The sequence below is a fragment of the Pan paniscus genome, chromosome X (assembly GCF_029289425.2).
Source record: "Pan paniscus chromosome X, NHGRI_mPanPan1-v2.0_pri, whole genome shotgun sequence".
NCBI lineage: Eukaryota > Metazoa > Chordata > Mammalia > Primates > Hominidae > Pan > Pan paniscus.
Genome location: NC_073272.2, coordinates 147,964,745 through 147,987,743, shown reverse-complemented (window position 1 = coordinate 147,987,743; position 22,999 = coordinate 147,964,745). Strand labels below are relative to the sequence as shown.

The following is a 22,999-nucleotide window of genomic DNA, read 5'->3' as shown; positions in this document are numbered from 1 at the left end:
ACTCTGGAAGTCATAATTCACCCTGTTTTCTATGAGAACAGTGACTTTGAAACTATACAGCATAGCAGCTACTTCTCCCAACACCAAACTTCTTCATGAAACTGCAACATCATTGGAGCATTCTTCTATGATACCTACTTTAAGATGTGAGTGACATGATCCCATTCATAGGAAGCATGGACCTTACAGCCCCGCTAACTTTCAAGGCTTTATGCAGTTCATTACATCTAAGATACAGCCTCCTTTTTTTTTTTTTTTCTCCATCAACCCATGTGTTTCCCAAAGCCCTTGCTGAACCTCACCTCATCTTTAAAGCCTTAACTAAACAGATCCTGTCTGTTATTTCTCCTTCATTCTACATCACTTAGGAACCTAGATATCTCCCTGCCTGCTGGGCAAAAATTTCAGAAAGTACCAAGAATGCCATAATTTCTAGCCTCCTCCAGAAGTCCACTGGCTTTCTCAGCACCCCCTCCCCAAAGAGACACATGGACACCTAACACATGCATACGTGCATGCACATACTAAAACACCCCTACACATCAGCTATGCAAAGCCTGTAGGGGCTGCCACAGACCATCAACCCTTTCACCTAATTTGACTCAAAGTCGTAGGCTATACAAGAGGACTTGTTTTTCCAAGAATCTTAGAAATCTCTACCTCCCCACACCCAAGTCAAATACATGCTTTTGTCCTTCTGATCTATAGGGGATTCCAGAATGTCAATTGGGTTTGGCCTAGGCCACCTTCTCCTTAGATAAAATAATAGGGCTGGCTTCCTTTTAGCAGTTATCTCTGTGGCCACCTCTTTTACATCTTGTGATTCTGAGTCCAAGACTGGGTATGCAAATGGTTTCCTGCGCTGGGAGTCCAGACACTCTAATTCTAAGGAAGCAAAAGGTAAAATGACCTTCACCCTATAAGTCACTAAGAAAAAAAGATTCTCTTGAATAGAGGGTGAGATTTGTGGTGTTAAAGAGTATTTCAAATCCTGGGTACACAACATTTACATCCACCTGTCTGTAGGCCTAGACCTGGGAGAGCCTCGACTCCCTTGGCCAGTTCTTCCTTGACTATAGATACCTCTCCTGACTCTAGGATTTTGCTCTGTACAAGAACAAAACTGACTTTCCCCACTTTCTAAAAACCATCTTCCTGTTGATAACAGGCACAAGAAGCAAAATGTGTTCTGCTGTGTGAAACTTTGTCTAGATCTAGCCCAGGGGTCAGCAAACTAAGTTTTGCCAGCCAAATCCAGCCCACTGCCTGATGTGGTTTGGCTCCCAAGTTAAGAGTATTTTTTACACTGTTAAGATGTTTGTAAAAGAGGAAAAGAATATTTCATGACACATGGACATATGTGATATTCAAGCTTCAGTATCCATATATCAAATTTTATTGGCACACACCCATATCCATTCATTTATGTACTGTCTTTGGTTGTTTTCATGCTACAATAGCAGAGATAAGTATTTGTGACAGACAGACCATATAGCCCGTATAGTAGAAAATAATTATTTTTCAGAAAAGGTTTGCCCACCTAGCTCTAGCTCACAAAAAAGTCAATTTGTACTAATAAATTATTTTTTATCTATTATCTAAGTGAAAAGAAACTTTATACTTCCCTAAAAGATTTTTAAATCTCATTTTTGCACAATTATATTTTAACAGTTTATCCAGAGCCATTGTCTTTCTCATAGTCGCAGTCAAGTTGAACAGCTTAAAGATTTGGCTCAGAAGCATTGTGGACTAAACCTGAAGTCAGTTCTGAGGTGGAGAAGCCCACCTCCCTCCAAAAGACTGGCTTAGGCTTTTCACATTGAGCACAGCATAGACTCCCTCTATTCTTAGTCTGAAAAGTGGGAAGAATGACCTCTCTTATACAGGGTTGAATACTAGTCCCTAAAAATTCATGTCCACTCAGTACCTCAGAATGTGACCTTTTTGGATATATGTATAGTATTTTCAGATGGAGGTAGTTAAGGATCTAGACATGAATCATCTGGGATATAAGGTGGGCCCTAAGTCCAATAACTGATGTCCTTAGAAGAAGAGGACACAGAGAGACACACCTAGAAGAAGACCATGTGAAGATGCACGCAGAGATTGTCATGATGCTGCCACAAGCCAAGAAATGCCTGGGGCCACCAGAAGCTACTTAAAAGCAAAGAAATATTCTCTCTAGAGTATTGGGAATGAGTGTGGCATCTTTTTGGACTCCTGGTCTCCAGAAGTGTGAGCAAATAAATCTCTTGTTTTAAGCCACTCAGTTGTGATATTCTGTTGCAGCTACAGGAAACTAATATGCCTCCCATTTGCAGAGTCTTGCACATTTTTCAGAGAACTTTCACAGCTACTTAGTTCATTTATTTTCACAGTTATTTTTTGAAGTAGATTATCTATGGACCATCTGCATTCTTTTGCTGAGGTAGAGCGACACTCACCCATTTAGTGTCTATGAATAAATGTCACAAATTCTGTCTGTTCCTTGCTAACTACTTTTGCAATTTGATGATCCTAGACAGTTTTTTTAAATTAATCTATTTTTCAGGGGCTCAAACAATTGAGAGAAGTCTTACTCCCTCTATAGCAATTAGTTTCATACCCACTTTTTACTGACCTCTCATTTACATCTAAGGTTTCTCTTGAGGGTGGCTGTGTTTCAACCACAGAAATTTAGATTTTAGCTGTGTTGTCTGAGGATTTCTGATAAAGTCATCCCACTAAAGACACAAAAACTCAGAAACTTTATGAACCAAGAAAAAGTCCTCTAACAAGTTGTGTCATATGTTACTCATTTAGGAATATTGCAAAAACACTACTTCTCACCATATTTGTAAATGAAAAACACATGACTATAACCTGTAATACCACAAGAAAAATTGCTCTTTTTGGTGTGTTTGGTCCAGACTTTTGAAATATGAACCTAAGAAGGGAATTTTAACTTAAGCTGGATTCAGCTCATTATTCTCTTGCCCTTTACGTGCCAGTAGAGGAGCTACTTTTAGAAAATTAACCCATACATATACAGTAGCACACCATACACCAAATGCCACGTGGAAGTATCACTAAAAGCCTGGGTCCTGGTCCTGCCATAGCCATTTGCTGGCTGTGTGCCTTTAGGCAAGTGACGCTTAGCCTCTCCGAGACTAAGTTTCTGCAGAAAAGAAAATTATGATAATTCCAGACCCCGTTAGAACTGGATCAAGATAAGACATATGAAGGCATTTGTAAACTACAAAGTATAAAGGTAACAGGTTTATGTTATTGGCACCTGTATTATAAACTCAAATCAAAGCATAGTTCACTTTAAAATGATGGTTAATTAGAGATTATTTTCTTTCATGTCAAATAGAAAATACCAAACAGACTTACAACTCCCATAAAGAGATTTATGACTTATGTCTAAAGCCCCTTGCATTTACTATTTGGGTTGAATCAATATGGTTATCTACCTTTCAATTTCTCTTATTCTTTCATGCAGAACGAGAGAAGTCTTTTTTTATGACTGGCTCAGAAAGTACTGAACTAATCGATATATCCAGTGATAACAAGATGATTTGGAACACACGTAACAAAAGCTTACCATTTTACTGCATACTGAATCTGTCAAAATATTTTCCTAGAAGTAATGTGAAAATAGGAGTTCTCTATCTTTCATTATTTTAGTGGGTGGTGACAAAAGGATTAGGAGGCTATGTGCTGAGTCTACAGTTTGGTACTTTCTGGTAAAATGCAGCATATAGCTGTTACCTTAAAAAAAAAAAAGGTGAAATATAAGAATACCCCAGCTGAATTGGTAGTCAATCCCTAAAAAGATCCAATTTGAGTCTTCCCATATTTACCTAGTCTTACAAAGTCAGAAACTGTTCTGAATGTGTGCAGGCAGGGCTCAGATCCCTTCATGCTGTTCTACTGTGGATACTCCTAGAGGGTTATGGGTGGGGGAGATAATGGCTGAAATTACTATACAAACAAGATAGGTTTGGGCTTAACTACAAAGAGAAGATTTAGAGCTGTAAGCAACCCCACCAATGAGTTAGTCTAATCTCCTCATGTGACAAAAGCCCTAGAAAGGCAAAATAACTCTCTTAATTTTACAAACAAAGTTCAGGCCAGAAGAGAAACCCACATCTCAGTATACCTCATTAAAACTATGCTTTGCAATATTTCACACTTTCCAAAGTAGAGATTTATTTTCAACTGCCTCATGAAGAATCACTAAAATTATCAAATAGTGCTGTTTTAAATTGCATCATTATTAATAATGATGACAGAAATGTGTATAACATAAGAATTAAATTTTGTTAAAACAGAGTAAGAATAAATCAATCTTTTGGTTTCTTTCCAACCAAAAAAAGTGTTAAACAATGACAGAGGCTTTAAAAGCAAAGTGCACCAAGAAAGATGCACTGAAACCAAATACTCTGATCTACCTACACAATGGCATGTTGAAATCACTGACATTGTTTTAGGATGCTGATGGCTAGAACCACTTGCATACAGCCTTAGAAAAGAAAAAAAAAAATACATAGGAGAAAGAAGAGGACTTGAGGAAAAAGAAAGAAAAAAATCCCAAGTATTTGCATACTCTTTAAGAAGCCATCCTTGAGATCTATCTCTGAGTTTGACTAATGCCAATGAAAAAAATGGAAGAGAAAGGGGGTGAACGGAGGACAAGGACTCCAAGGGAAGAAAAGTATGGTATAAAATAGCCAGTTCGGCATTACTTTAGAAAAATCCTTGGGGAAGCACACTGAAAAAGAATGGATGGTTACAAGAGAAGAATTGAGATGTCCTTTCTTGTAGGGAAGTAGAGAACAAACCTGGGAAAGCTCAGAAATTACTGCTTGAATTGATGAAGGCAATGGTCTTGAGAGAATTCCTAGGTCTCCTAGGATGACAGGGAAAGTAGCGTGTCAAGTTCAGCATTACACTCTGGTTGCCACATTGCCTACAAATTCAAGATAAGTGACAGTCTGGCATTTGAGCTCTCTCACTTTGGTCCCACATACCCGCAGCTGCAGATAAACTGGCTTATCCTTAGAATATACTTCACATTTTACTCACTTCCCCTTTCTGTATATGCTATTATCTCTATCCATCACTAATATGACTAATATGCACACATATGAACTGCTCTCCAGATTCCTCTTGAACTACTCTAATACCACCCAATATTAGAGGCCAAGTTCAAAACAAACTTCCCATTCATTCTCTGTGAAACCCTCCCTGGTTACCTCTATGTGTCCCTGACTGACAAATCACTCCTGCTATTGTGAGAATGGTCTCAGTCTCCCCTCCTCAGGACACCTTTCCTAATCACTTCTCTTTTAGCATCTCCAACCTTCCCATCACAAAGAATGCAAAGCCAGGTATTCTATTTGTATTACTATCAACTACACATGTTCAGTTGGAGACAACTTCATTTAGCTTAGGGAGACACTAAAGTTAGGGGGAATATGAAGAGAAAGTTAGGAGGAATATGATAAGAAAATGAATTTGAATACCAATGAGACCAGTGAGTTGGAAGAGTTAGTAAAAAAGCATAAACAAAATGCAACTACCAGGGGATGGACTAGCAGAGAAGAAGGTACAAAGCTTTCTAGATTCCACACAGCTATAAGACAAATACTAAGTTCAAGAGTCTTTTCTGGCACCCTAAAAGTATAAAGTTATCCCTTCATTTTGATGGGTTTGGAAATAGCCCAGATATAGCCTTGGACTCAGTACTATTGTATTTTCATAAGAATGCACAAAAAAATAAACTGGTGATATACCTCAAGTGATATGGTTTGGCTGTGTCCCCACCCAAATCTCATCTTGAATTGTAACTCCCACAATTCCCATGCTTCATGGGAGGAATCTGGTGGGATGTAATTGAATCATGGGGGCAGGTCTTTCCTGTGCTGTTCTCGTGATAGTCCGTAAGTCTCACGAGATCTGATGGTTATTATAAGGGGGAGTTTCCCTGCACAAGCTCTCTTCTCTTGTCTGTTGCCATGAGAAACGTGTCTTTAACTTACTGCTACAATTGTGAGGCCTCCCCAGCCACATGGAACTGTAAGTCCGTTAAATCTTTCTTTTGTAAACTGCCCAGTCTCAGATATGTCTTTATCGGCAGCATGAAAATGGACTAATACAGGAAATTGGTACCAGGAGTGGGGTGCTGCTGAAAAGATACATGAAAATGTGGAAGCAACTTTGGAACTGGGTAACAGGCAGAGATTGGAACAGTTTGGAGGGCTCAGAATAAGATAGGAAAATGCAGGAAAGTTTGGAACTTCCTAGAGACTTGTTGATTGACTTTGACCAAAATGCTGATAATGATATGGACAATGAAATCCAGGGTGAGGTGGTCTCAGATGGAGATGAGTTACTTGTTGGGGACTGGAGCAAAGGTGACTCTTGTTACGTTTTAGCAAAGAGACTGGTGGCATTTTGCCCCAGCCCTAGAGACTTGTGGAACTTTGAACTTAAGAGAGATGATTTAGGGTACCTGGCAGAAGAAATTTCTATGCAGCAAAGCATTCAAGAGGGGGCTTGGGTGTCGTTAAAGGCATTCCATTTCAAAAGGGAAACACAGCATAAAAGTTTGGAAAATTTGCAGCTTGACAATGCAATAGAAAAGAAAATCACATTTTCTGAGGAGAAATTCAAGCCGGCTGCAGAAATTTGCATAAGTAACAAGGAGCCGAATGTTAACCCTCAAGACAATAGGGAAAATGTCTCCAGGGCATGTCAGAGGTCTTCACAGCAGCCCCTCCCATCACAGGCCAGGAGGCCTAGGAGGAAATGATGGTTTCATAGGCCAGGCCCAGGGCCCTCTGCTCTGTGCAGCCTAGGGACTTGGTACCCTGCATTCTAGTTGCTCCAGCCATGGCTAAAAGGGGCTAAGCTTGGGCTGTTGTTTCAGAGAATGGAACCCAACATCTTGGCAGCTTCCACATGGTGTTGAGCCTGCAGGTGCAGAGAAGTCAAGAACTGACGTTTGGGAACCTCCACCTAGATTTCAGAGGATGTATGGAAATGCTTGGATACCCAGGCAGAAGTTCACTGCAGAGGTGGGGCGCCCATGGAGAACCTCTGCTAGGACAATGTGAAAGGGAAATGTGGGGTCAGAGCTGCCACAGAGTCCCTGTTGGGGCACCACCTAGTGGAGCTGTGAGAAGAAGGCCACCAACCTCCAGACCCCAGAATGGTAGATCCATCAACAGCTTGCACCATGCACCTGGAAAAGCCACAGACACTCAATGCCAGCCCATGAAAGCAGCCAGGAGGGGGGCTACGCCCTGCAAAGCCACAGGGGCAGAGCTGTCCAAGACCATGGGAACCCACCTCTTGCATCAGCATGACCTGGATGTGAGACACGGAGTCAAAGGAGATCATTTTGGAGCTTTAAGGTTTGACGGCCCTGCTGGATTTTGGACTTGCATGGGGCCTGTAGCCCCTTTGTTTTGGCCAATTTCTCCCATTTGGAATAGCTGTATTTACCCAATGCCTGTACCTCCATTGTATCCAGAAAGTAACTAACTTGCTTTTGAATTTATGGACTCATAAGCGGAAGGGACTTGCATTGATTCAGATTAGACTTTAGACTGTGGACTTTTGAGTTAATGCTGAAATGAGTTAAGACTTTGGGGTACTGTTGGGAAGGCATGATTGGATTTGAAATGTGAGGACATGAGATTTGGGAGGGGCTGGGGGTGGATTAATATGGTTTGGCTGTGTCCCCACCCAAATCTTATCTTGAATTGTAACTCCCATAATTCCCATGCTTTGTGGGAGGAACCTAATAGGAAGTAATTGAATCATGGGAGAAGGTCTTTGCTGTGATGTTCTCATGACAGTTAGTAAGTATCACAAGGTCTGATGGTTATTATAAGGGGGAGTTTCCCTGCACAAGCTCTCCTCTCTTGTCTGCCATAATGTGAGATATGCCTCTCACCTTCCACCATGATTGTGAGGCCTCCCCAGCCACGTGGAACTGTAAGTCCATTAAATATCTTTCTTTTGTAAATGCCCAGACTCAGGTACGTCTTTATCAGCAGCATGAAAACAGACTAATATGTCAAGTGAAAAATTCTTAGCATGAGTTGTAAACAGCAACTGGATGGCCTTCCATTCATTGAAGCAGCTGTCTCATTTCTGTGTAGCTGCATGGACATATCTAGAACATCAATGGTAATATCCTAGCATTCTCTGCAGTTCTCACACAAGGGACCTGAGTTTACTATCTAACTCACAATAAATAAAGGTAATTATACTCACAGTGTTCACTGCATAGGGTGTGAAACAAAACAGGCACAGTCACAAATGTGAGCAATAATTTTTCAGCTGGTTGACAAAGCTAACCACTAAAATAAGCTACAGACAAATCCCACACCATTTCTATTAAAGTTTTCTAAGGCCACTAGTTTTGTGGCAATTGGAGCCTCAGATAGCCTTAGATCACAGCCAAGAGCAGCATGTAAAGCAAATGGCCCTTTAGGGATATGACACTCTACACGTCAGTTTTGTACTTTCAAAAGCTTACTGACTTAGGATGGAGACATTTAATATGTGATATCAATCCTTTCATGTGCATGTGATTATTTACTTGGCAAGCTATACTAATAACAAATTGCACCAAAATGCAGAGCTGTCTACACCAGCAGATTTTTATCCTAAGGTAAAAATAAACAAAAATTTCTGTAAAGAAATCATGTATAAAGCTACGTTTATTAACAAATTCATTTCCTAATAAAGCACCATCTGCAAGCAACCCTCAGTTTCCACTTGATATAAATAGGCCTTTTACTGTTTTCAGATGCAGTTCTGAGAAAATTCTTCTAAACCCAACTGCAGAACACATCAGCATTTTGTTGTTGTTGTTGCCAGGAATGTTAATAAACTCTATGACATGAAGTTTTGTTATTTATTTATTTATTTATTTATTTATTTATTTATTTATTTATTTTTGAGACAGAGTCCAGCTTTGTCACCAGGCTGGAGTGCAGTGGTGCAACCTCGGCTCACTGCAACCTCTGCCTCCCGGGTTCAAGCTATTCTCCTGCCTCAGCCTCCCGAGTAGCTGGGACTACAGGTGTGTGCCACCATGGCCAGCTATTTTTTGTATTTTTGGTAGAGACGGGGTTTCACCATGTTGGCCAGGATGGTCTAGATCTCTTGACTTCATGATCCGCCCATCTCAACCTCCCAAAGTGCTGGGATTACAGGCGTGAGCCACTGCACCCGGCCAACATAAAGTTTTTAAACAAACTATTTGTTAAAATGACATGCCTCAATTGAAAAGCTGACCTTTTGCAATAAAGTTGGTTATACTTCTAATATCCTTATTGTTGATACAGAAATTCTAAGAAGCATGGAAATGTTTCAAGGATAAAAAATAAAAATTTCCCCACTATATACTCAACATGTGGACACATAAAGAAACATGGGCACACACACTTGCACATCACATTTCAATAATAGTTTGTGATCTCTCAATTCATAAATATAATGTTATCTGCTTATTTGTATAGCTTAGAATGTTGTCTGTTTTCTGGCCATTCAACCCATCCTGCTTCACCCTCCCCACAAATGCACTTCACTAACACTCATCAACCTCCTGTCACTAAAGCCAGGGAAAAAGTTGAGAATACTCAAAGAAATACTGTGATTGCTCCACGGATAAGCCTTTTTGGTAATAACTCAGAGTAATGCTACCACTCATCAAAGACAGCTACACTGACTAGAGACCCAGAACCCAGTGCCTGAAACTTCTTGGCGCCAGGAACTGGGGCTGAATTCTAATGCTAAGTGCTTTTGAAAAGTGCATCAAGATTTAATAGGGTGAATTTTCAGACTTGGTCAGAGTTTTAGCCACATAAATTCCATTAGGTTCAAAGCTCCATAATGCTCCTCCCTGTCTATATTTATGCCTGCATTTTAATCTGCACCCTTCTAAGCTCTCTTGTTGGGCCGTGTAACCTCTCTTTTCCTTTCCTCCTACTTTTGGTTTTCACATTACCCTTGGGTTCTGTATATGCCCCTGACTTTAGGGCTTTAAGCTTCTCTCTACTCTTCTGTCAAATCCTTCCTTGAAACCCATATTTTAAAATAAATACTTTCTTCACCGATCTCCTATCATGACTTTATTGCACCTGGCCCATTTTTCATACAGAGCTCTAGCAAGGTCTGTTTGTACCATCACCAAAGGCTGCAAGCACATAGGCTGCTCCTGGGATAATCGTCTCCAGAGCTGATGACAGCTCAGACTGTCTTTGAAAATGTACCTCTCGTTGGTGTGCCAGAGCACTGAGTGAAAGCATGAAGTCATTTCTGAATCTGGGTCAGCCATTTTGTGAATGTATAAGAGAGAGAATTACAACAGAGTGGATTTCGCTGGGTCTGTGATTTGTCACTCTACTAATGAGGTATGGAAACAGGCTGACAGACTGCTTTATGGGGCAGTGCTATTTCCAGATCAGTTCTGGCTGTGTAAGGAGGGAACAGCAGCAGATACCAGGGCAAAAGAAGAAACAAGAATGATATCCCCACCTCCCATTATACTTGTACTTTTTCAAAGCAGATCTCTTTTTTGGTTTTTAAGTATTAAAGCCTGTATTAAGTCATTCAGTAGAAATTATGGCTAGGATTTCTCAGTGACAGAACAGGAGCAGAACAGAGTAAGAAACAGGCAGACAGAATACAACTGAAAAAGATATAACTCATGATGGATTTCCTAGCAATTGTTCACATTTGTGCATGTTATTTGATTAACATTGTGGCTTAGAAAATGTAATCAAGTAACCATTTTTGAAATTCATTCATTCAACAAACATTTATTGAGTATCTACTATGTGCTAAGTATTTGCTAGGCGCTTGGGATACAGAGAGAATGAGGTATTCCTTGCTCTTAGTGAGCTCACAGTCTAGTAGAGGAGATAGAAACATAACTAAATCACTACAATACAATGGAGTCGGTGCCAATCAGGGCATATAGAAGGTGCTAGAGGAGCCAAGACAAAGGAGTTTTTAATTAAGCTGAGGGGATCAGGGAAGCTTTCACAGAGAAGGTGACAACTGACCAGACCTGAAGGAGAAACAGGACTTCACCAGGAAGACAAGGGAGGGTGGGGAAAGACATTCTAGGCTGAGGGGACAGCAAGCCAAAAAGCAAGGAAGCGTGATAAAGCATGACATGACAGGGAACCACAGGTAGTCCCATATGGCTGGGATTTCAACTGCACATGAAGAAGTAGTGAAATATGTAGCCAAAAAAGGAGTATGAAACTAAAGGGTGAAGAGCCTTGTATGTGTGACTAAGAAATTTGGACTTTTCCCTGGAAGTGATGAGAAGGTACTGAATAATCAAAAGCAGGGAGTGACATGGTCAGATCTGCCTGTTAGATGAGCCTGCATGGATGGTATGGAAGAGAGGTGAGACTAGAGGGAAGGACACCAGTCAAGAGGGGCTCTCACAGCAGTCCACTGAAGGCTCACAGGTGGTTCAAAGGCAGTGGGGGTAGAGATGACAGACTAGAGAGATACTTAAGAGGAAGCTTGACAAGACTTGATGAATGATGATACAAAAAGCAAAACTGCCTCAGAAATGAAACAATATTAAAAACATACATTCAGAAAATATAGTCAACAGCCCCAGGCCTCCCTCCCTTTATGTTCCCATCGTCCTCTGAAATCACCGCATCTGCTGAGGATAAATAAAGGAAGGAGAGCCAGGGTGCTTATAGGGTCACACTTCTCTAACTCAGATACCACTAACTTGGAATCTACAACCATTCAGACAGACTGCCTGTCACTCCTATTGAGTAAGAATTTAACCCTACTTTCTTCCTCTGTGTTATTTCAAGCCTTTAGTCACCAGTGACAGGAATCCAATCTAAAGGCAGTGGCTTCTTCCAATCAAACGCTTGAGGTGCAGTAGACAGCCGCTTACATGGTAGGGTCTGAGAGGCAGCACCATGCATGACCCCCACCCAGGGGCCACAAGGCCTGGAATCCAATCATTAGCAATTCATTCCTTAGAAGAGGCTTTGGTGCCTCTGGACTTCTCTTTTACAAGGCAATGATTCCTGAGATGGGTAGGATATTTACTCATTCTAAACCAGTGGGCTTTTGGTTGCTCGTAATGCTTTTTGCTTTGACAGAAAGGATGAAAGTAGAATAAAAGGGCTATGTAGATACCTGTGGAGGAAGGAGATGCAGAAGGGAAGATTGATGGATACGGGAGATTACATTAAGATCTTGCCAAGGAATAGCTCTGTAATCACTCAAGAAACTAAAATTCTTAAAGAACGCCTTCTACTTCAGGTTCCAGCAAACCACAGTTCCACATTCTTCTACTTTAAGGAACTTCTGTATTTTAGGTTTAGAATATGCTACTGAGTAGTGAAGGCATATAGTGACTCGCAATCTTCTCATGAACCTCATACTACTTATGACCAATTATAATCTCAAATGTTATTAATTTATACATAGTATTACCACAACTGTATTTTATGAAACTATTTTATAACTCCAACTTGTCATTCTTTCAGTCAGACCGACCTTGTCTTCTGTCATTCCAAATTATGGAGATTTAACTCTATTTGCAGCGTGTTAATCAGTTATGTCACAAGTGACAGAAGATCAAAATTCAGACCCTGAACTTGAAGAGTATCCTATACAGCTCATTAAGGTAAATGAGAGCTGCTTGTGAATACTGGATTATAGAGGTTAGAGCAGAGAACTAAAAAAAAGTGAAACCAAACAAAACTTTAAAAATTACTTACTTCACTTGTTTGGAGGATGGTGAACTTTGGCAGTTTAGTCTTTGAACTGGCTGCACTGGGTTTTCCATCCAAGAGTGTTCCAAATGACAGATTCCCAAAGCTGTTCTCAAATTCAATTGAAGGTTTCAGTGTTGGTGAGATGTCCGGTGCCTGGTCCTGGCCATCCATGGGTCTGACGTATGCAGTTGGCTTTTGCTGCCCCATGCTTGTTTTGCAGTAAAGCCCTGGTGGGAAGTTTTGAACTGAAAGGCCACTGCTAGGAGCTAATAAAGAGGAAGCCACTAGGGGAGACCCAGGCGCTTGCACGGCAAATTCAGATTCTTCTGGTGAATTGGATTGAAAGATTTCTTTGAAAGCATCTTCTCCACTAGAATTAGGGTTACTGTCTTCCTTTGCAGATGGGTTTGACTCTTCAGCTTCTCCAATCTGGGGCTGTTCAGCTGGGTAGACAAAGAAGTCTTCCAGTTTGGCTTGAGGCTGGTCCTGTGTCAAAGTCTGCATCTTGTTTGGCTGACCACTGGCCTGGCTTGCCAGTACAGTGCTAGGGTTATGACTATCACGTGACCACTCAGGTTTTGATTTTCTGTTGCTGTGTATTAGAGTTGAATTCAGTATCACAACAGAAGGTGGAGGCATTGGTGCTGAAGGATGGGTATTATCCTGGTGAGGTGGAATTATTCTGTTCTTTTGTTCTGGAAAAAAGCTTGGTTCATTTTTGTTGTTGGGATTCTGGGGCACAGAATTCTTTGGAATTCCCACTAGGTGATTCTGATTAGAATGGTTAGTTAGCAAATCCTTCATTTCATCATAGTTTCCAAGCGTGTTCTGGACTCGGTTGGCAAGTGCATCACCTTTGTTTGTCTAAAATAACAAAAAGATGGGGGTGGGAGGAGAGAGAATGAATAGGTTTGTGTTTCCTAATGTTAATGTTTCAAACAGATGCCCTAAGTAGACTATCATACGGGGTTCTTTAAATATGTCTTGCTGCCATATAATTTCATGCTTTTCATGTGCTATGTAAGAAAAAAAAATCAAGAACACTATTGAAAAAGCTTCTGGAATGAGCGGGTATGATTAACATTTTTATACTCCCTAGCCAGTCCTTAAACATGTTCATTGAGAAAAACTTTTAAATTACATCATTTATTAATTTTATTAGAAAAATAACTTATTCTGTGACAGATGAGCTGAATTGCTACATTCTACATTGTGATTAACAACTTCTGCTTACCAATCATTGGAGTTATAATGGAATTTTCTACCTATATAAATTTTTGACATATCAGCCTTTGCACCACATTATACCATGAAAAAGGCTTAGGCTATTGGATAAGAAAATCAGTTAAATTGTGCTACCGTGACTATAATAAGTTTACGACAGGAATGGAATTAAACAGCGTCTAATTGAGCTAACTCATGACTAAAATGAATCTGATTCCTTCTAATCAAAGAACTGTATGAATTACTAGTGTTTGCCTGTATATTCTGGAATGACTGTGTTTACATATTGATGATTCACACTCATTTACTTTGAAATGATGCAATTGTTCATCAACAGTGACTCAAGCCCTTCTGTGTCTTTTCAATGATTAAGGAAAATTTATTCAAGTATTTAAACTGTTGTTTAAGGAAACCAAAACAAAGTTATCTTTTCAAAGTGATGTTAGCCTAATGTATAGCAGTTAGAGAGGCAACCAACTCATTTTATGGACAATCAGTATACCAGCTACACCACCCCCTGTAGGATGTATTTGTTCTATTAAAATGGCTGTGATTGTTTTTAAAATAATTATGCTCCTGCATGGGTTTTTGTAATACATAAAGCAAAGTTATCATGACTAAAAAATGGTGGGTAGCTGTATACTTGGAAATGACTTTGATGAAAGCTCAGTTGTTCAACCCCAAAAGTGACTTTCTTTATTCTCTTTATATGCCAAAGAGGTTATCAAAACAAGCTGCTGAATTCAGAAAGCCAAAGGACCTTTTTGTACCTAGGCTGCACTATCCTGGCCCAAGATGTTGCAATGATAGAAGGCTACCAGTATTCAAGGAGCCATCTGGCAACTGGGCCACTGGATGGGAAAAATACCACCCTATGTGGCCTTCAAGTCCCAGAAGCCATGGGCACATTTTCAGTGCACAGGAGGGAGTGACCATCTAACCATTGGTACACTCTCTGCTGAAGATAGTTGTTTAACATCTAAGATTTTTCACATGCCCTTAACACAGCCCAGTCTCCTAGTGTACACAGGGAGTATACCTATCCAGGGCTAGCATCTCAGTCTAAGGCTGTGTGTTTTCCTTTGTATGTGAAGATGGGAGGATATGCAGATGGCTAGAGGGCGAAGTGCTAGAAATGGGTGAAGTCGTCTGGGGAAAGAAAACATAGAATGAGAAGATACGCATTGGCAGAGAACCCTGGGAAGCATCAACCTTTAAGAGACTGAGAGAAGATGAGGAACCAGCAAATGATACCAAGAAGGAACAGAGAGAGAATCAAACCAGTAACCTTGGCCTCATTATCAGCACCATCTCTATATACCGTAAAAAGTATTTAACTCATACCATGTGTGTGTGAAACCATATGAGACACTTCCAAAGAAATGAGGGCAATAGGAGAAATATAAATTTCAAAGATTAAGGAAAAGTATGCTAAACATATGCTAAGGGAGCTCTGTCAGGGACAGATATTTTTAGAAGTCAAATAACTATATGTCAATTTTAGTTTGCTTATCCTCCAATCATATATTGCATCATACGCAACCTTAGTACTGAAGTAGTGATTAAACAATTAACATTCTGTATAATCCTCAGCTGAATAATCACTCTGTTTTCAAAAGTACATCTGAAAGATATATTTAAAAGTTATAGATGGGTAGAAGTCACTTTTATTTCCTAAAAGTCTCTAGGTTTGTCATTTTTAATGGCAGGAATTACTTTTTAGCCCAGACAAGAATAAACTCTTTGTATATAGTGGTCTCCTTCAACTGAGTTGCACAATGAACCACATGGACAGTAGCCAAAACCAGGCTCCCTGTTCAATCTCTAAATTTAAAACAAAGAAATTTCATTGTGCTGAGGGTCCAACAAGAATCTGATGCAAGCTTTAAACATTTGTAGGTTGTTTTGGCCTGTCAAACAGATTACCTCTTGGGTCAGATGTTTGCCTCATGAACAGTGATATCTGGCCATATTCAATGATCTGACTCAACAAGGGAAAACAACACCATTTCACTTCCCATTGGAATGCCTTCATTTCATTATCTGGCTTTCACAGAAACAGAGCTCTGCAAAATCAGAACCTTCTCCCTAGGTGTCATAGAGACCACTGTAATACCTCCATGCCCTGAGAAGTCATTGTAGTCTCCTTAGGGAAACACAATCAGGACTCAAGAATGTGAAAGCTCATTTGCTTACAAGCAAGCTAGTCAAATTCCTGTTCTTGTTTCAGGAGTAAATAAAAGAGGTTCATCTTGTCCTCAGTAGGGAGAAGCTTGCCTACTTTGTAATGTCTCTTCATTGACATTTACTTATAATGATCTGGGTTTCTGAAGCAAGCTTAGATATAGTTTTCCATATCTAGGTTTTAAAAATATACTTGAAATTAAAAGAATTTCTAGACTGGCCAATGTCTAACACTGTGTCTATGTGAACAAAATTAGAGGAAAATTGAAATTTCTCTCAATAAGTCTAGAAAATCAACCTTCTACTACACAGTGTATACTACACTTATGATATCTTTTCTTGAATAAAACCATGAGTTCTTAAAGGTCAGAGACTACATTTCACTTATTTTTATATACCCAAGATGTAGCACCATGTCTTGTGCTAATCAAATACTCAATAAATTTTTACAGAATTGAACAGGATAAATTAAAATTCATACCCTGTCTATATCAAAATAAAGAATTTGCAATGGCTGAAGTCAAAGGTACATAATGGAAGGCAAAAATCATGCTAACTTCGTTACTATGATTGAACATTAAATTGAACTTTGAGTTTCCTGGTAGCTAAGGCAAAAAGGAAAAGCTCGTAGGTTATAGAATTATCTTTCGTCGAAAGAAGCATATCCTAATTCATTAAATGAGACAAATGGTTGTCTGATAATAAAATGTGAAAAGGAATTCCTCTCACTGATATTTTTACAGGAACACTTGAGCAATGTAACACTTTTTGGGGCCTCATTTTCCAAAATGATGCAAATATGTCTTCATGTGGCTTTTTCTTATGATGACTAACTCAGTGAAAGCATGCCTGCATGTGGACTTAGAGGTCTAGGCTAATACAATCCAGGCGTGCAGCTTTCTTGCACAGTAATGACACAGGAGTGAAGCTGTGATAACCTGGAGAAATAGAGGGATGTCATCTCCCTTAGACTAGTTTCCTCATAGAGCAATTGTCTCAGAAGGAAGGACGTGTGACAGGAAATGTATAGCACACAGTTCAAGGTTGAGTTCACTGGTGATGCTTTCTGAGTTGCTGATTGAAGGAAGATCCATATGGTTTGCATAACAGATGTTCTGTGGCTACAAGTAGGAATTATTGTAGTAGTTCTTAAGACAGACACTGGTAAATTTGAGACCCTCCTGAGGCAGGGTTACGCACAGAGGACACATGGACACAGAGCCTCAAGAAGTTCACCATTCAACAATCAGCACATAATTAGTAGTCCAGTCCAGGTCGCCAGAGTAAGCACTCTACCTTCCCACCACTGGAGGTGGGTAACTGTCAATCAGCTTTTAAATTTCTCAAGATGGAGATATGAGAACCACTGGATAGAAAACCCAATGGGGCCTGAAATACATTTATACACACCTACACAATGTACTCTCATTATACACCGTAGCAACTTCTGATTCATACTAAATGTTCTTTTTCACCCTCCAGAGTCTCAGTAATCCTATTAAGGAGCAAAATATTCTTGGTAATCTTGATTGAACATTATAAACATGACAAAAATGAAATTCAGCCATTTCAATCAATTATATGCTTCTTTCAATTTGGCTAATTCTTTACTTCCCGGTCTAGATAATTGGTTGATTCTTTAAAGGTAACCTCTGCAGCCATTATTTTCTAAGTAATCACAATTTCTCTATCATCAGGAAATGCATTTTCCAAGTATTTTCAGGCATAAATTACATGTCTGGTTTGTGGCTCATGACTAACAGCATTCCCTCATTTAAGCTTTTTTGCCTCTCATTACTTCAGGAAATGCAAACTTCCCTCAGTTTGTTTCTAATGCTATCTACAAATCAGTAGTATAATTTCATTGCATGCAAGACTAATGTGCTAGGAGGCTATTGTACCCTAGTATTTCTTTTTAATACAAGTAGCAAAATAATTCAAGTTTTGAAGCTCATTTTTTTCTTTTATTTTATTGTGGCTAACATGTGACTTAGTAATTTGTCTTTTTCTAATTCTAGTATTTTTGCAGTTAATCTCTCTAAGCTCTAAGTTTCTATTTACTTCTTTACTCTAATTATAATAACGATAATACCTGAATTTGTGTAGCACCTTACAGATTTCAAAGCAAGGTTTCCCAGGTTATTTCATGTGATCCTTAAAACAACCATGTGAGTCAGCAGAGTAGCTCTGGCCTCCATCTGGCCTCTACCTCTATGTGCCCCAACACAAATGACCTTGGGTAAGCCATTTAATAATCCTCTCTGCACCTCAGTTTCCTCATTCTCATTGGGCTATGAAGAGCCATAAAATATTACTATTCTTATTAATTACTATGATTCAATCCAGAAACGAAAAAGAAAACCTATGGATCAGAGAAAGGGAGTTTCTTCTCCACCATCACCCAGCAGGTAAGCTTATCAAGTATTCTGACATCCTGTCAGAGGATAAATAACTTCCTGTTACAGATACGGAATCATACAGAACTGGATGCAAGGTCTAAATTCGCCATGTATAAGGATATGAAAATGCAAAGAAGCCATCTCGCTTCTCTGAGTTAAAATTCCTCACGGAAAACATGGGAAAGTTGCATACCCCAGTTGTTATAAGGACTAAATGAACACACACATTGTTATAAGGACTAGATGAGCATACACATAAAACTCTAGCACAGTGCCTAGCAGACAGTAAGCTGGCATGCACTTGTTACATGCCAGTTCCTTACCAAACTTAGTACACTAACCTAGACAAGTCAAATGGCTTCATATTTTTCAGGCACATTTGAAGACATCCTTCTCAAAAGCATAACACAAACTCCAATTTGAAAATCATATGCTACAAAAGCAGCCCAAGAGAGAAGTTCCCTATTACCAACCAAATCTAGGGGTGGCCAACATTCTCTCCATTCTGGCAGTGGTAGAGGCAAAGAAAAGAAGGGAAAGAAATTAGCCAGGAACATGAGAGATCACCATTTATCTTTCTGCCAAGAAAGGATAATAGGTCCTAGAGATCAGTGTTCATGTTGGCTAATTTATGAACCACTGGCGCTATTGGACAGGTGACTGGACCTTGTTTTAGGCTTCAGGGTAGCAAGAACTTTCCTGAAAGTCTTGACCCACCATCAGGAATGTTTATTCTAAATTTGATAAGCACTCCCACTGCTACCTTAGGGAAGAGCTGTGGTATGTCCTCATTTCTACCAGTGGACCATGGGCCAGCTCTAGGACTCCCATGACCACTGGCATGTCCAGATACTCCAAGGATATCCAGCCCAGTCTTGGTCTGGGGAGCCTTATGGAGGTGCAACATCAGTTCTAGTACTCTGTTACTCCTCAGTGTTCTCCCAGGGAAACCTGAATGTGGATGCAGCTCAAGATAACAACCAATCATCAAAGCAAGGGTGAAAGAAAAATAATTATTAGGTCACCAATCACTAGCATTATTCTTTTCCTTCACGGTTTTGACTTAAGAACAAAGGTTTTGGCCGGGCGCAGTGGCTCACGCCTGTAATCCCAGCACTTTGGGAGGTCAAGGTGGGCAATCACCTGAGGCCAGGAGTTTGAGACCAGCCTTGCCAACATGGTGAAACCCCATCTCTACTAAGAATACAAAAATTAGTCGGACATGGTGGTGCACACCTGTAATTCCAGCTACTTGGGAGGCTGAGGCAGGAGAATCACTTGAATATGGGAGGCAGAGGCTGCAGTAAGTCGCACTGCACTCTAGACTGGGCGATAGAGCGACACTCCATCTCAGAAAAAAAAAAAAAAAAAGAACAAGGTTTTTCCCCATCAGGAAGCACAAAGGTAACAGCCTACTAATCACACAATAGGCCCTGCCCCACACTATACTAAATGTTCCCACCTATGTCTCTACTTGATGTACCCTTGTAATATCAAGACAGATGGCTTTCAAAACTTCTGAAAATGTTGATAACAGATTTTTTTCAACTGCCAACTCAAAAAGACACTGCTAACATTTAAAAAATGGATCTATATAACAGGCCTTGTGAAAAGATGGCATTTACCTTAAAGGTACAAGACCATCAATTCATCGTGACTTAAAATTATGAAGGGAGAATAAATCAAGAGTTCTTCACCTCATTATAATGTTGAAGATAGTGTGGACATTGGATTTTAAGAATAAACCTTTTGAGTAAAGCTCATTTTTCTAACCCATCCAAAGATAACATGTAAAACTTATCTCCTTATTCCTTCTTCAGCTTGAGAAAGGATAAGACACTTACCGTGCTTTGACCTCTCCTCCGTTTTCTGCAGAAAATGGAGGCCCTGATTTCTTGCACTTCCCCAATCTTCCTTCCCCTCGCCTGCTTTGTTCTCATTCTAATGTTCTGTTCCCACCTTCTACCCCATAGCTCATGATTCCTCAACTGCTCTCCATCTTGTATTATTTTTAATCTCCTCCGGGACCTTGCTCAACTTAGCCTCACCCTTCTCTCCTGTATCTTCCACCTTCTCATTCACCATTGAAGTTATTTGCTTCCCATCAATCTCTAAACATGTTCACGTTTATCTCATTTTTCTAAAAAGCTTCCCTTTATATAATTCCTCCCTTTACTTCTAACTTATCTTTCTTTCTTTTTTCCTCCATGCAAAACATTTCTTCAAGATCATATCTACATTGACTGTCTCGCTTTCTTTACTTAACCACTTCCCATTTATTCTCCAACCCCCGGCAGTTTGGCATCCCACAATGACCATTGTCATCAACAAATAAAACAACTCTCCATAAGGTCACCAATTACTCCTTAACTGCCAAATCCAAACAGCCACTTTAAAGTTCTTACCTTTCCTGACCTCTCTGAGGCACAGCAAATCCTTCCTTTGTTCCCTAGGATTCTATTAAATTTTCTTTCCTAGTTCTCTTCCTACCACTCTGATCATTCCTTTGGAGTTTCCTTTCCTGGCCTCTGCTTTCACCACCTCTTTTACCCCTTAAATGGTGCTACTCCCAAGAATTGTTTGTCCTCCTTTTTACTCCATAATCTCTTCAGTGATGGTAGGCATTCTCACAGCTTCCACTGATACCTATAAGACAATAACAGCTAAACTTCTCCCTTGACCACTCCCATGAGTTTCAGACCCATATATCCAAGCCTTCTGGATAGCTCTCTCCTGATATCTCTCTAGCATCTCAAAGCCAACGCACTCAAAACTAAATTAATTGTTTTTTCTCTACAAGCAGCAACCATGTTCTCCTCCTGAACAACTTGTTCATGATACCACCACCCTCTCAAATAAAAAACTTGGGAACCATTAATTCTTATTCCATACTCCCCACATGCAATTAGATACCCAATTCCATAATTTCAACTTCCTTACTCTACCTTAAATCATTCCTGACATAAGCTTCCCTCATCAATTACAATAGCTTCTTTATCTTTCCTTAGTTTCCCCTCCCTCCGACCCACTGTCCACACTGCCCAACATCATCATTCTAAACTGTTCATTTTTCCTGGCCATACCATGACTTAAATATTTGTAATGATTTTTTTCATCATGTAAAAAATTATGTTCAAGCTCTTCATAATGAGTTTGAATACAAAGTCTTCGCTGATCTTTCCCTTGCTATCTCTCTGTTACCATGCAGGCATGCCATCACTGTTTCAAATGATCTCTGCCACTCGACTAGGAACTCCTTGAAAACAGAGACTATACTATTCCTCTTTGTACACTGGTGTAAGGCAGTGACTAGCACATAGTAGACCTTCATAAATGTTTGTTAAACCAATTATATATCTAAATATATACCTTCAAAGTAGTATACAAATTAACCTGTTGATATGGGAACACTGCTTTTTTAGGGATCATACTATTACTGACAGATTGAAAACCAGTAGCTTAGGTGACCTAAGTTTCTTCATCAGGCTTACCAAACTTGAAAGTTCCTGCAGTGTCTCAATCAAGAGTTGCTTACTTGCTTTGAACAAGGTAACAAGACCCTGGTCTCACCAGTCACCAATCCAAATAGCTTACTCTCTACCCCAAAGTAGTATTTGGGCCTATGCTGTCTTCCTTAAGAACTTTCCTTTTCCAGAAGTCACTGTCCCTTAAAGGGTACTCTTCTAAAATCACAGCTCTTGAAAATTTTCTCTATTGTTGTACTTCTTACATCATTTTTATTACAGAAAATTACACTGCTACTGCATTTCAATAAAAACCAACCAGCTGCCAGCAATTCAATAAGATTCTTCCATCATAATCTCTTCCCAGTCGCCTCTCATCTCTACCCCAAATAGAAAGTTCAGAAGCAGTCATTGTAAAATCAATACTTGTAGACACAGCAGTTTGATGATTATTGGAGCTACACACTAGTCAGAATACCACTAGAAATTCAACCTAGCTATACTACCCCCCTCTGGTTGAGACAATCTTCTAACCCATGATTATTAACCACCAGGAAAAATGATTGGCTTTTTTCCTTTATTCTAGAACAATGATTTTCAAAGAGCACTCAAACCACTGAAGAGCTGCTAACAACCTAAAATGGAAAAGAAAAACAGTGGCCTTGCAATGGATGACACTGATTGGGAAAAGAAACAGACATCTCCATTGACATTCTGATGAAGTCTTCAGGAGCTGCCTACTGACAATCACAGCAGTAGAAAGTGTCAAGGGGGCATTCCTTGCTGTAGGAAGTGTTGGGCAGAGAGGGGCTCATTGGAGACAAGAAGTCTCACAAGTCTCTCTTCAATCATACTGTGCTCCCAAAAGAAGATGAAATTTGTTTCTGAAGACTTCGTCAGAAACTTGCAGTTGCCTCAAATACAGTGTATGTACAAATTTCACTTGTAAAATATA

General features: G+C 39.8%; 1 protein-coding gene across 6 annotated transcripts in view; it reads right to left on the bottom strand.

Annotated features, from left to right (window-relative positions):
- The window catches only part of AFF2 (ALF transcription elongation factor 2), a 491,015-nt gene that overhangs the window by 316,751 nt on the left and 151,265 nt on the right, over positions 1-22,999 (bottom strand). For 5 of the 6 annotated variants that reach the window (XM_055106903.2, XM_008957891.5, XM_003806823.4 and 2 more), the window contains exon 3: positions 12,777-13,637. The exons of the other annotated variant lie outside the window; for it this stretch is intronic. In XM_055106903.2, coding sequence (XP_054962878.1) covers positions 12,777-13,637 — 861 coding nt within the window. The remainder of the gene's footprint in view (positions 1-12,776; positions 13,638-22,999) is intronic. 6 annotated transcript variants of the gene reach the window in all.